At 48.3% G+C, this 15307-nt stretch overlaps 1 protein-coding gene across 1 annotated transcript in view; it reads left to right on the forward strand.

Annotated features, from left to right (window-relative positions):
• Positions 1-15307, forward strand: part of LOC140426764 (dedicator of cytokinesis protein 2-like) — a 1003703-nt gene that overhangs the window by 311113 nt on the left and 677283 nt on the right. Inside the window, exons 22-23 of the mRNA XM_072511919.1 lie at positions 355-489; positions 13595-13703. Of these exons, the coding sequence (XP_072368020.1) occupies positions 355-489; positions 13595-13703 (244 nt within the window). The remainder of the gene's footprint in view (positions 1-354; positions 490-13594; positions 13704-15307) is intronic.

Here is a 15307-nt window from a genome sequence, read left to right on the forward strand (position 1 = left end):
GCTTCCTACATTACATTTGTGACCATAATTCAGAGATATTTCATTGGCTGCAAGTGCTCTGGAATATCTGGGTAGTCAGAAAAGGTGCTATATAAATGCAAATCGTTTGGTATATAAATCAGCATTTAATTGGCGCCAATATATGTTGCTTCATCAGTTGCAGACTATGTTAAGTACTGAATTTTCAAACTCCCTTAAATCTCTTCCAATACCTCTGTACTTATTTCAGGATCAAATATTACAGCTTTAAAAAAAATCATAATCACTCATCCATCTCAATCAAATTATCACGAAGTGTACAATTTTTTAAAATACGTAATTCCTCTTCATTTTGTTCCATGAATCTCACCCTAGGAAACTGATGACTGTGTTGAAAAACTACCTGGATATATGTTGTGAAGGAAGGCAATGTGAACCAATCTTGCGGACATTGAAAGCACTGGAGTACATCTTTAAGTTCATTGTGAGGTCCCGATCGTTATTTGCACAGTAAGTTCCAGATATTGATTTATTTCCCCTACTAATTGATCATTTTACTTTTCATTATCTTAATCAGACTGCTTGTTTAAAAGAATATATATATATATATTTAGTTTAATTTAAAAAGGAGAAATGGGATTTTGAAGATCTATAAGCTGTCAGAATTTAATAAAGTAAGCACTTTTGTTATTAACCTACCTGAAGTATTGCTTGATCACCAGTGGATTTAAGGATTTGGACAAGAGTTTCTGACAATTGTACAGAAGGCTCCAGTGAAAGCAGCTGCCGCAGGCAGCAACTGTTAGAAGGAGGTGTCAACTTGCCCTCAGTAATGGATAATAAAGCTAATTTAAATAATGGATAATCATGTAGCAGAGAGTGCTTCTCTCACTGTCTCTGCTTGAAGTATTATGAAGAGGAGCCATTAGGCAAATAATTATATAGGGTATGCAAAAGAATATTTAACTAAGTGCCTTTACAGTGTCATAGCTTCTCCTAGTTTATTCACAGAATCATTAATGAACGATTAGAGAGGAAATGGACACCAGGGGCGGGATTCTCCCCTACCCAGCGGGGCGGGGGGTCCCGGCGGGATGGAGTGGTATGAACCACTCTGGCGTCGGGCCACCCCAAAGGTGCGTATTTATCCGCACCTTTAGGGGCCAAGCCCTCACCTTTAGGGGCTAGGCCCGCGCCGGAGTGGTTGCCGTCCAGCCGGTTGGCGTGGAAGGCCTTTGGCTCCTCGCCAGCCGGGGCCGAAGGAATTCCGTCAGCTGGCGGAAGTTCGCGCATGCGCGGGAGCGCCAGCGGCTGCAGACGTCATCCCCGTGCATGCGCAGGGGGGGTCACCTACGCGCGGCCATCGCGGAGACCTACACAGCCGACGCGTAGTAAAAGAGTGCCCCCACGGCACAGGCCCGCCCGCGGATCGGTGGGCCCCAATCGCAGGCCAGGCCACCGTGGGGGCACCCCCCCCCCCCCCCCGGGCCAGATCGCCCCGCGCCCCCCCCCAGGACCCCAGAGCTCGACCGTGCCACCAGTAAGAGAGGTGGTTTAATTCCCGCCGGCGGGACTGGCATGAACAGCAGTGGGACTTCGGCCCATCGCGGGCCGGAGAATCGCCGGGGGGGGGGCCCACCGACCGAAGCGATTCCTGCCCCCGCCAACTTTCTGGCGCCGGAGATTTCAGCAGCCAGCGGGGGCCGGCTTCACGCCACCACCCCCCGGCGATTCTCTGACCCAGCGGGGGGTCGGAGAATCCCGCTCCAGTTATTGTCATGGACAGGAGTCATTCAAGCTCTCAAAGAACCAGCTTTGCGCATGTGATCAACTTCCTGCTTCTGAACCAAAAGGCCATCGGCTGGTTTCTCCCAAAATGAGACTAAAGGCGGGATTTTCTGTTTTGGCGTCAGAGTGTTGACGCCGGAGCATTTTACGACGGCCTCATCTGGCTGCTAGGAGTAGCTATCCCCTACAGGGGGCCAACACGGCTGCTGCGGCTCCAGCTGCCGTTACGGGCCCCAGCACGGCTGCCGCAGGTCCGCGCATGCGTGTGGGTTTCCATCTCCGCGCCGGCCCCCACGCAACATGGCGGAGACCTACAGGGGCATGACGCAGAGAAACATAGGCTGATTGGTAGCCCCCGATCGCGGGCCAGGACCGTGGAGGTCCCCCCTGGAATCGGATCCGACCAGGACGGCCCCCGTTACTGGTCCAGCTGCCATTACGGGCCCCGACCGGCGCCGCAGTGCCGGTGACATTGGCGGCGATTGTCCAGTCGCCGGAGAATCGGTGGCCCGGCGACAGAGCAGCGTGGCGGGATTTGCGCCCCCCGCACCTCCCGCCGAATCTCAGACCCGGTGCGGGATCGGAGAATCCCACCCTATGTCTCCACACCGGCGTAAAAACGGTGGAGTTTTACTCCCAAAATTCTCTTAAAAAGGTTGATATTCAATGCCCTGCAGGGGCTCGCAGGGTCCCAGAGTGAATCTCGCAGCTTTAGCTTCGGATACGAGCCGCCGTACTTCCGGTTGGGAGTCCGCACATGCCCACGGCGGTGGCCTTTCACGGCCGCGCCGAGCTCCATGGCGGACTCGGACCGCGGAGCCAGACAGAAAAATGAGACCCCCCCCGATCAGCCGCGTGACTTAATCCCCGCCCGCCTATTACCCCCCCAGGTCTCCGATGCCCCCCTGCCCCCGACCAGAGCGTCCGCGGACTGGAGTCTGGCAATAGCTGGTTAGTTCCACACCATCGGGAACTCGGGCAGTCGGGAGCGGAGGATTGCTGAGTTGGCCTTTGGCAATGGCGCCCTGGTGGCGCGGCGTACTCCGCGGTTACGTTGATTTTCGGGTCCCGGAGAATCGGCGAACCGGCGCCGGGCCCGATTACATCGTAAAAGTGGATTCTCCGCCTCCGCGCCGGCCCAACTCCAAACCTTTAGCATGTTAGCTGGAGCTGACACTTCAGTGCAATAGTGACAGAACAATGTACTATCCGAAATGTTGACTTGGAGGTGGCAATGCTACTGACCATTTAAAATGGTTATACTGCAAAATAATTAATTAACCATGATTTGTATGTGAGGGACAGCTTAGAACCTATATGAATACAAATCATTCATTGATGATGAGAATAATAAAGAAACACAATTAATTAGATTAGTGTATTAAAATAACTAACAAAACATGGGAACTATCACCAGGTGACCATGTTCAATGTCCTGGCCGCCTACGTCTGCGCTTATTTTTCCTTGAGCTCTATGTTTGAGATCCTGCCAATAAACTCCCTGCCACAGGACTGAAATGGCCCTTATTAAAGTCACAAATTGCATTCTTTGTGACTGTGGTAAATGATCCCTTCACAGCCTATCTGCAGCTTTCAACTCAGTTCAGTGCACTCTTCTCCTCAAGGCCACTCTGGTATAATTAGAAATAAGAGGAGGCAGTGGTGTAGTGGTGTTGTCACATGGTAATGCTGTGGGGTCCCCGGTTCGAATCCCACGATGGCAGATGTTGAAATTTGATTTCAATAAAAATTTGGAATTAAAAGTCTAACGTTGATCATGAAATCAGTGCCAACTAGAAACTAGGGATTTATAGGTAGGTTAACCTAATATCTCTGTTGTTGGGTAATTACTGGAGTCTCTAATTTAGTATAGGATGAGCACCTTGTACATTTTCAGCTGATCAAAGTGAACTTGTATGGATATATCATGCATAGATCATTACAGATGAACATTTTGAAGATGTGACTGAAATGGTGGACAGACTGTTTGCATAGTCCAGAAACAGTCAAAAAGGATAAGTGAATGCTGGGGCTGTATTTTTATGGTGGACTCTGCAAACAAGGGTCAGATCATTTCCTGACTTCAGAAACCTGAGCCTGTCACCTCTGCCCCATACTCGCCACATTTTGTCTCTGGCAGTATTTGGGGTTTTCGACTCCCGAGGCAGCGTCGTAGGAGTGATGATTCTCAGGCAGGGATAAAACACAACACCAAGGTTGCGAACAGTCTCACGTAACTTCAGACAGTCGTCAGGGAGAGAGAAGGAAATATAATCAGAGAATGAAATTTATAGCAGGAACAGAAGACACGGACTTTAGTCTTCCCGATATTAATGCTAGTCAAATACCGGGTGTCTGACAAGCAATCAGAGCCGGTGGAGAGGTCAAGAGAGATTGCGGTTGGGGGGGGGGGGGGGGGGCTGCAGTATTTGCATTGTGGGGGTGGGGGGGGGCAGCCGCCGACCTCTGTATCAGGCCGTCCGCTCCAGGTGGCAACCCGATAACAGTATTCCGAATGGAATCCCTCGATTTCCCTGCATCATCGGAAGGCCCTCCCCCGATTCTCCGTCCCTGATGGGCCGTGTTCCTGACTGTTGACTGTTGACGTGTGGTCTCAGCAGTCGGAACCCGACGTGGCGGCCGCGAACTGTTCTCCCATCAGAGATGAATTGCCTCTAATAAGCATTAATCCAGAGGCGATTCTGTATCCCTTGTCATGCAAATTTGTACATGGTGGGGATTCCCTCATGAATCCTGCTGTTGGGCTGCCATTTTGAGCAGGTGGCCCGATAGCGAGGTCTCGTGGCTAGTCCCCGTCCCGACAATGCAATTCTGCTCCCACATCACGGGATCTTCTGGGTCACCCCCTCCCCAACAATACAAGGATAACCCAACTCCCCCCACCAGAGACCCTCATTACAGAGACCCCCACTGAATACCAACACCAGGGATGCCCAATAAAGAAACCACTACCAGAGATCCCCCTGAAGAGAGACCCCACAAAGATCCCCACCAGAGACCCCCCATAAGTAGGACTCTGACCAGAGACCCCTCATTACAGAGACCCTCAGCAGAAGCCCCCCATAAAGAGAGACCCCCACAGCGACTTCCACAGGGGCTCCCCCAGAGACCCCCCATTGCAGAAACCCCCACCAGAACCCCCCATAAAAGAGAACCCCACTAGAGACCCTCCATAAAAGAAATCCTCTGCCTGGAAGTCCCGCAGTAGAGAGATCCTTGCCTAGTGGTTCCTCATAAGAGGGGGCCCTGCCTGGAAGCCCCCAAAAGAGAGACCTCTGCCCAGAAGCTAGAGAGCAGTCCTGTCAGAGGCAATGAAAAAACATTGCATTAAACTCAGCTGTGCAATATCCCTGCTGGTTCTGGCAGAGGAAGCAGCCCCTGTAACGTCCTAGAAAGCGACAGCCACATTATCTGGGTTTAAACACCCTGGAATCTTTGATCTGCAATGCTTTCATTCATATCCATATGATATAGATTTTACTATGCTTTGATTGACAGCTTCCACACACATCAAAGAGTTAATAATAATAAAAACCTTTTATTATCATAAGTATGAAGTTACTGTGAAAACCCCTTAAGTGCTTTCTGCAGAGAAAAGTGAGAGTACTTAACTGGCTTTGATGTGGACTAAGAACTGTCAATCATAACTAGATGTTTATAAACATTACTGTCAGTTTCACAGCTGATTTCTTAAAATCTACTCAAGCGTGAAGAGAAATTAGATTGAGCAATCTAGAGAGCTGGCTGTGTGGGGAAGTTGTCAATCAAAGTTTAGTAAAATCAGTTTCACATAGGTATAAATGAAAACATTGCAGATCAAAGATCGAGGATGTTTAAAACCAGCTGATGTGTTTTTCTCTTTCTTGGAATTTACAGATGTTGCATCCTCTGCCTGAGCCAGCAGATGTTTTGCACAACTGAGTTTTCAAGCAGTGTTTTTTTCACTTTCTCTGTCCAGACTGCTCTCTCGCCTGAAGACAGGGATCACTCTTACGAGGGGCTTCAAGGCAGGGACCTCTGTAATGGGTGATTCTAGGCAGGGGTGTCTCTTTAGGGGGGCTTCCAGGCAGGGGTCTCTCTTATGAGGGGCTTCCAGGCAGGGGTCTCTCTTAAGGGGGGGTCTGTCCTATGGGGAGGGAATTCCGGTGGGGGTCCCTCTAATGGGAGATTTCTTGTGGTAGTTTCTCTTATTGGAGGGGCGATCTCTGGTGGGGGTGGGCAGTATTTGGGGGCAACTCCCTTAAAGAGTTACCCCCCTTGGCCCACTGCGAGGCTCAACATGAGGGCCATTGCCTCAGAGCAACGCTGGGAAATACCTGCATCAATTTTTGACCATGTGAATCCCGGCCTAGAGAAACCGGAAAATAAAGCAGGCTTAGAGAATCCAGTGCCCACCCCATTAATAGGATGCAAAGGGACAATTTGCCCCATTAGCATCCTCCCCCTGGCGCGGTGGGCGAACATTGATCCGCTACCAGCGGGGAACCAGAGCATCGGAATGTGATTACGGAGGCGCAATCCCGTTTTTTGGCTGAAGCCCGATTCTCCGCCGCATCGGGAACTTTGTTACTGGCAGCGGGCGGCAGAGGATCCAGGCCAAGGTGCTCAGAATTGTTCACAGTACTCCAGATGGGTCTGAACCAGGGTTTTGCAAAGCTGAAGCATTACAGGAACCCCACTTTGCTTGCTAGTCCTCTGGATATAAAGACCTGTGGCTGGATTTATATATTCCCCTGGAGTCAGGAACTGACAAACCTTTGTTTTCCGCCTCAGAAAATTTAAGTATCCTGAATAATATTGGGCACACACAATTTTCCTGCCGGAAGGGAAAGGTTGGGGAGGGGTCTAGTCGCGACTCTGTTCACATATCGAATCTACCTCTGTAACCCACTCGAGCTCTGCAAACCTTCGACATCTCTGGCAGCTTGAGCATCCCTGATTGGCAGCTGCACTGGTTCTGGAATGCCCTCTCGAAACCTCTCCGCCTCACCCTCTCTGTAATTCCTCTGAAAACTACCCATTTGACCAAGCTTTTTTGTCACGTGCCCTGAGATCTTCTGTGGTTTGGTATTGCAAAATTATTGATGATGTTCTCGTTAAACATTTTTGGATGTTTTACTCTGTTCTCGGTGTTTTATAACTGCAAACTGCGGTGTTAATTTCACAAACTAATTCTCTAGAAATAATTTATCTTGACAGAGAATCTTCCTTCATTTCTGATGATGTCCCAAGGTATATTTTTTTGAAACTGCTGTCACTCGCATTGTGGATAAACACAAAGACAGTGAGTGGGATGAATGACCAATTCATCTGCTTTGGCGTTGTTGCATCAGGACAGGATGTTGGCTCGGTCACCAGCACATCTCCCTGCTCTTACTTAAATAATGCTGTGCTATCATTAATGTCGACCTGATCCATTGCAGCAGACAGACAGCACCTTGGTTTAATGTCCCGCCTGAAGGACACAGAACAAATGTGGTTTGAAAAATGCACTAATGGAAATTGCCTTGGATTAAGGCTGCGAAATGAAAATGCAAATTTGCATTAAAAGAAGATGAACCTGCTGACTATTACAATTTTGAAAGATTAATTTCCATGTTTTCTTTCATTGGGTCTCTTTTCTGCAACCGATCTGCTTTATTAATTCCTTTGCTGTATTCAAAAATCTTATTTGTTCACTTCCCTTTTTATCTCTGGCTCCCTTATCTATGTCTCTTGTTTTTCTATCTGTGGATAGAATTTCCTCTTCGGGGTCAGAAGGTTATGGCTTTAATGTCCTTTACTCCAGGGAGGGCTGCATTATCAGAGGTTCTAGTATTCTGATGAGAGATTATACTGGGTTCTCATCTGCCCCTCAGGTGGGTGCTGCAAGATCACATGCCACTCTTTCAAAGAACAGGAGAGTTTTCTCAGTGCCTTAAACAATACTCAATGCCGCAGTGACTTCAACAATACTCGATTCCTCAAACGATATCATGAAATCAGATTATTGATTAATGTTTTCACTAATGATTTTGGGACCATGGGAAACCTTGATTGCCATGAGTCCCATGGCAACTACAACTCAAATTTACTTCAGAAGCTTCAATCCGCTTTGAGATATTCTGAGGTCACAGAATCATAGAATCCCTACAGTGCAGGAGGCCATTTGGTCCATCAATTCTGCACTGACCCTCGGATAGAGCACTCCATGCAGGCCCACTCGCCCACCCACCACACCCTATCCCCGTAACCTAACCTGCACATCCTTAGACACTACGGGGCAATTTAGCATGACCAATCCACCTGACCTGCACATCTTTAGACTATACGAGGAAACCAGAGCACACGGAGGAAACCAACGCAGTCACAGGAAAACGTCCAAACTCCACACAGTCACCTGAGGCTGGAATTGAACCTTGGTTCCTGGTGCTGTGTGGCAGCAGTGCTAACCACTGCACCACTGTGCCACCCAATGAGAGGTGTTATATAAATACAGGTCATTTTGTTTATTACGCCTCTTCTTGGATATAGAAGTTATGTCAGAGGGTGAGCAGTGCAAATACAACTGTTGAAAAGAAGGAAAGGCAAGAAATCATAATTGTATAGCAGTCAGACTGGGTTTATCGCTAGAGGCTCTGATACAGGTTAAAGTTTATACTAACCTGGAGCATGGGTTAATTATGGACAATCATCAGAAAATTGCAAAAGGAAAATTATATCCAACAAAGTTAAGAGTTCTTTGAGAAAATAACAAAATGTCTGCAGAGAATTGCAATGGATGGTGTGTATGGTATGTACGTGCACTTTCAAATGTCCCTGGACAAGGCGCTGAATTGGAGAGTTTTTAAAATCAATATAGTGTTAGCTTTGCTTTTGAGGAAAGAGAAAACAAGAGAGAAAAAAGTAAGGAAAAGGGCAAGGTACTATTTTAGACGGAAGGTAGTTAGGGCATAGATTAGCTCAGCAATGCAAAATCCATCCTGAATTTTAAAAGGAAAGCGGGAGATTATTTGAAACGGAATATTTGAAAAAGCATGACAAGAGAACAGGGAAAATAGAAGAAATAGAAAACTCTGTCAGTGCTGGCGGAATGAACGCCTTCAGTCCTCGATGCCACAAGACCAGATTCAAGCAAAGATTTCTCTTCCACCCACCAGTTTCTTTGTTCCAGTCACTGCTCCAAGGTGATTGAAGCTCTGAATGTTAGGCTTTGTCTCTTTGAAATTCAAAATATTAATCCAAGCACCCCTCTTCCTTTTTGAATGCTCATTGTATTGAATTCAATGTTCATTGCGCCATCTCCTACTCGAGCTCCATTTTCCCAGCCAGATCTTAAAGCTGTCGCACCCTTTACCACGCTTAGTTTTCAAGTTTCAGAAAAGTAAGTAATCAGGTCACTTCACTGTCCTTTCTGTTGGGTCTTCACATTCTCCCCTGCTTTCAAACTTTTGGTATTTTCCTCCATGGGCCTTAGTCTTGCACTTTGATTTCCTACTTGGTGGGGAGGGGGTTAGAAAAACAGTCCGAGTGGTAAAAATAGAAACTGCTGGAAGTACTCAATAGATCAGGCAGCATCTATATAGAAAGAAACAGTGGGCGAGATTCTCTTACCTCCTCGTGGCGTGTTTCTTGGCAGCGGGATGCAGCCCGTCATTGGCTGGCGATAGGATTTTCTGGTCCAGCTGCGGTCAATGGGATTTCCCATTGAATTTACCCCATGGTGCCGGGGAACCCATGGTGTGGGATTTCACCGTCGGCTTGACCAGAAGATCCAGCCAGCAGGAACAGCTAGAAGACCTCGCCCAGTGTTAATGTTTCAGGCATTGAACATCTAAACAAGGAGCAGGGGTAGGCCCCGTGAGCCTCCTTCACCCTTCAACAAGATCATGGCTGATCTGATAGTAACCCCAAATCTGCAACCTGCCTACCCCCGATAATATATCACCCCTTTGCTTATCAAGGATCTATAAAGGACCTTAAAAATATCCAAAGATTCTGCTTCCACTGTATTCTCAGGTCAGACACTGCATATTTCCCCGGTAACCCGCCCCTTCCCCTCCCTCTAGCCCAACCCCCCTGACCCCGTCCCCACCTCCACCACCCCAAGGGTTCGGCAGGACAGTGTAATGGAATGGCCAGCTCGGATGCAGTGATCACCCAGGTGGACAGTGGAAAGTGCTTCCGTGGTCAGGACTCAGATGTTGTCAAACAATGTGGAGCACCAGAGATCATCGCAGAGCGGGCCGTCGTCATCCTCCATCCAATGGACCAGACCCGCTGATACTGTCAACCCAAGGCCTGCACCCCCAGATAGGAGTCACGGAGGGGGTTTCAGGGGATGGGGGTGGGGGGGTTTGGTGTAGGATGGGCAGTCATGCGAGGAGGTGGTCGGCCATTGCGGGGGGTGGGGGGGTGGGGGGTGAGAGTATGATGGGATGTTTGTGCCGTTGACCAAGCCTCCTAGCCAGTAATCCTGGAGGTGATTAGAGCATTCCATGCCCTGGCCAGGCATCCTGTGCCTGCCCGGGCCCCATGCCCTGCCCACCTGGCCCTTCTCCGCATCCTCCCCGTCGGACAAGGCCTGGTGTTCATCTTCTCCTCCTCAGCATGTCGCCCTTCTGCTTTGCGATGTTGTGGAGGATGCAGCAAGCCACCACGATGTGGGACATTCTTCTAGCGCTGTGCTGGGGGGCTCATCCAGAGCTGTCTCGGCACCTGAACCGCAAATTCAGGATGCTGATGTACCGCTCGATCATGCCCCTGGTCGCTGCATGGGTGTCGTTGTAGCGGGTCTCCCCGTCAGCTTGTGGCCTCCAGATGGGTGTCATCAGCCACAACCACAGCGGAAAACCCTGTGCCCACGAGCCAACCCCTCACCCTGGGGCGCGCCTCGAAGGTTTCAGAGTGTGTCAGTATGAAGGTGTCTTGCACACTGCAGGGTATCGGGTGCAGATGGGCATGATGTGCAACTTATAGTCACACATCAGGTGCACGTTCATCGAGTGGAACCCCTTTCGGTTTGGCCCTTTATGGGCCGGTGCTCGTATGACAACATGCAGCCCCTGGACCTGGGGTATCCCGATGATTGCGGTGAACCCTACTGTCCGGGATCCTGGTCGGCTCGTTGATCTTGATAAATTGTGCCAACCAGGCAGATAGGGCCTTTATGACACTGCGAATGATGCCTGTGCACCAAGGGCTGTGAGATTCCTGATAGGTCCCCGCTTGTCTCCTGGAAGAATCCGTGGCGTAAAAGTTCAGGGCGAGTGTCACCTTGACGACCACGTGGAGCGGGTGTCCTCCCCCATACATTATCTGGAGGGGGTGGAAGGCCGACATGTTAGCCTGGTGCATACCCCCTTTCCCAACCAGGTCCATGGGCTCCACAGTGACCCTAGCCAGCACTGCAGACCCTGTCCCATTTGACCGCCCCCCCCCCTCCTCTCCCATCTTCACCCCCACCCCCAGCTGTTCCCCCTGGCACCCTGCCCTGCGCACCGCACCTCTTGCCACGTCAGTGCCCAGCACTTCAGGGGCCTCTGGCCCCAGCACCTGCCTCTGCTGGCAGGGGTACTGATGGCTGGCCTACCTACGCCAGCGGATCAGTCTGCGGCCCCCGTCTGGCACCCTCCTGTTGGGGCTACTGTGGGTGTCCCTCTTGGGTGGGCTGTGTGCATTCGGTGGGTGGCACCCGGTTTTGGGTGGAGGGAGGGTTGTGAGGTGGAAGGTGGGGTGTGGATTGCAGGGGTGGGGGTGTGGGGGCACCCATCCATCCGGTGTCACTCTGCACAAGTACAGGCCACGGTGGGCAGTCAGTGGGCCGCACAGCAAGATGGCTGCCGTGTCTGGTCACCCTGACCCCACGTCAATTCCCTGGTCATCCACCCGTCACACCCCACTACGCCCATCTCGGCACTGGCAGACGCCCCCCCCTGCAGACAGCCTTGCCATTGGCAGGACCAGCAACCCACGGTCTTGTTTCTGGGAACATCTCCTCGTTCTCCCCCAGCAGCCACAGTGATTTTTATACCCACAAGAGAAGTTTGTCATCGGTAATTGCTCCTGGTGGATGTGGAGCATTGCGGGAGCCCTGGAAAATACTAGGTCCTGCCCATTAATAATATGCCAGTGGCGTTTGCTGTACGTGCGGAGTGACACCGCTGTTGAGGCACCGGAGAATGGTATCCTGTTGGGCTCAAGGTGCCGGCCACAATTTTCGCCTCACACGCGATTCTCTGCTCAATCGCGTTTCTCCATTTCGGCCTCGCTGGACGGAGAATCCCACCATTTATTTCTAAACAGTGACCCATAGTTTGAAATTGCCCCATAAGAGGAAACATCCTCTCCACATCCATGCTGTCAAAACCCCTCAGGATCTTATATGTTTCAATCAAGTCACCTCTTACTCATTATAACCTGTTGATAACCTTACATCAGAACTAGGAAACGTTCGAGGTGTACGTAGGTCTTAAAACAAAATGGAAGATATTTGAGCGGGTGGGTGGAAGGAGCGATTAAATAACAAAAGTGTTGGCAGTTCAGGGCCAAAGGGAGTGGTAATGGAACAATCAAAGAAAGAAAAGATGTGCCCAGAGGAAGTATGAATGGCAGAATGATTGATAAATGCCCTCTGACAGCAAAGACCGGAGAAACATTAGAATAAAGCCAAAGTCTGCAAAGGAAAAGGAAACAAAATTGGGGCAGAGGTTGTAATCTGAAATGGTTGAATGGAGTGTTGAGTCTAGAAGCAGTGCCTAATCAAGAGACAATGGATTCGTTTCTCAAGCTTAAGTTGACTTCACTGGAACGCTGCAGGTGGCTGAGGTCAGAGAGGTCAGCATGAGAGCAAGGTGAAGAATTAAAATGTCAGACTACTGGAAGCTCAGGGTCACACTTGCCGACTGAACAGAGAAGTTACAATATGGGTTTGGCTTCTCCAATGTAGAGCAGACCACATTGTGAGCGGGGAACAGATTGCCCAAAATTGAAATAAGACAGTCCTATGCATCGTTGGACCTCACATCTTCTTTTATGTTGAGTTGTAGATGTGTTAGATCTTCCAACTTGCAACAGAGGCAAGGTACATAGAAGGGAGAGAAGTACTCATGTACCTAACCCCAATTCAACATCATTCAACTGATTAGGATCAGAATGGTTTGGCAGAGGTTGTGGAGTTAGCTTGACTGCCACACCAGATCCTTTAACTAGAGGCCAGGAGATTGTTCTAAAAAGAGAGGTGAGTAAATAGCCAACCGTTAATACAAGAATACTTGCCTGTGTTAATGTAGACTAAACCTACACAGGCCTTGTACCTCGCTCAGAAATTTTCCACTTTTCTATAAACTTTTCAAAATTCTCATGTTACTGAAAAAGATATCTTACCAAATTGCAATTCTTTAAAAATGCATGTTTGTCCCTCTTGTGGTATTATCATAACTGTCAGTACTGCAAGGGTTAATGAAGTGTCGAGCGTAGCCACTAGAGGGAACTACAGTTACAACTATATCAGGCAGTGATGCTAAGCCTTGTGGGAGAGTGTGTGTGGGATTAGCTAGTGAGAGTCAGAAGTACAGATAGTGTAAGTGAGTACTGATCATAGTTTCAATGAGCAGTAAGATTAGTTGTGGATGAGTGTAGTTTAGATGTTACTAATCAACGTATTCTTTAGGAGTACCTGTTGAATCCAAGTTAGTAGTGTTAATACATTTATAGCTTTGTTTAAGTTCAAGCTGTTTTGCAGTCTTTGTGAACACTACACCTACCATCCTGAAACAAGCAACACAAAGAACACCTCTAACTGCAGAAACGTTTCTCTTTCTTCTAGACTCTACGAGGAGAAGGAGCAGGCTGAGTTTGAAGAATCACTGAAAAAACTGTTTGAGTCTATCAACAATTTGATGAAAAGTCAGCAAGCGACCACAATTCTGTTGCAGGTCAGTTGACCAAGTACAAATTAAATTGGAACTGAGCGATCCATATAGGGAGCCTTGGATAAGATGATGGAAGTGATTCCTGGGCTATAGGATGTCTTCCCTTCACAGAGAGAAGGAGACACATATCAACCAATAATCATAGAATGACAGGAACAGCACTAACGGCCATGTAGCCTTTCATCCTTGTACCTGCTCTTTGAAGGAACTACCAAATAATCCTACTTGCTTGATTGTAGTTTGTAATGCTACAAATATTTCCTTTTGAAATAGACCTTTAATTCCCTTTTGAAAGTTTCCATTGAATCTCCATCTACCACCTTCTCAGACAATGTATTCCAGACCAAAACAGCTCGTGATTAAAAAATAATTTCCTCACCTAGCCCCCTGGTGCTTTTGCAAATTATCTTAGATCTGTATCCTCTGGCAACCAACCAACTAGTGGAAACAGCGTCTCCTTACTTACACTATCAAAACACAGCCCTCAGAATTTTGAACACATCTATTAATTCTCCTTTTAATCATTTTTTAAAAATTTAGAGTACCCAATTATTTTTTTTCCCAATTAAGGGCAATTTAGCATGGCCAATCCACTTAGCCTGCACATCTTTTGAGTTGAGACCCACGCAAACACGAGGAGAATGAGCAAAGTCCACACGGACAGTGACCCGGGGCCTGGATTGAACCCGGGTCCTCAGCGCCGTGAGGCAGCAGTGCTAACCACTGTGCCTCAGTGCTGCTCACCTTTTAATCTTTTAGCGATCTATTTACATATAAATGTATTTCTAATGCAAAATATAATCATACTCTCTGGATATTCTAAGATAAATGGCATAAGACATAAAGGTGAGAGAGTTGTGAGTTTACACAGAAAATTGTTCTGATTTGGAAAGCACTATCTGAAAGGACTCTAGAAATGGATTCAGTAGACAGACATAGACATAGAATTTACAGTGCAGAAGGAGGACACCTGGTCCTTCGAGTCCGCACGACCCCTGGAAAGAGCATTCCACATCGCCTTTTCTGGACACTAAGGGGCAATTTAGCATGGCCAATCCACCTAACCTGCACATCTTTGGACTGTGGGAGGAAACTGGAGCACCTGGAGGAAACCCACGCAGACACGGGGAGAACGTGTAGACTCTGCTCTGACAGTGACCCAAGCCGTGAATCGAACCTGGGACCCTGGAGCTGTGAAGCAACTGTGCTACCATGCCGCCCAAATCCTTCGGGAAAAAAAATTGAATCATATTTAAATGGGAAACATTTCTAATATAGTGCACAGGAATATTTCTTAAATCTCTATATATCCCAAACAGCATGAATTGGCATCTCTTGCAGTTTTACATTTAAAAGATGGTGTCGGCTTTCCAATCACTGCTGCATGAGATCAAATTGAGCGGTGCAGTGAATATAAAGTATGCACAGAACTTCAATTTGTGTTAGGCAGATGGACACAAAGATTCATCAAGCTCTCTTCAAACAGTTCCTCCAAAGTAAAACTGGTTGACTCAAAACTGGTATCCTCGGGGAATCAGAGCAGCAATTATACTCCAGCTATTAAAATGGGGAACATGATTGAAACCTAGCAGGGATGCGTCGTAACC

This window comes from Scyliorhinus torazame, chromosome 7 (genome assembly GCF_047496885.1).
Source record: "Scyliorhinus torazame isolate Kashiwa2021f chromosome 7, sScyTor2.1, whole genome shotgun sequence".
In the NCBI taxonomy this organism is placed as follows: domain Eukaryota; kingdom Metazoa; phylum Chordata; class Chondrichthyes; order Carcharhiniformes; family Scyliorhinidae; genus Scyliorhinus; species Scyliorhinus torazame.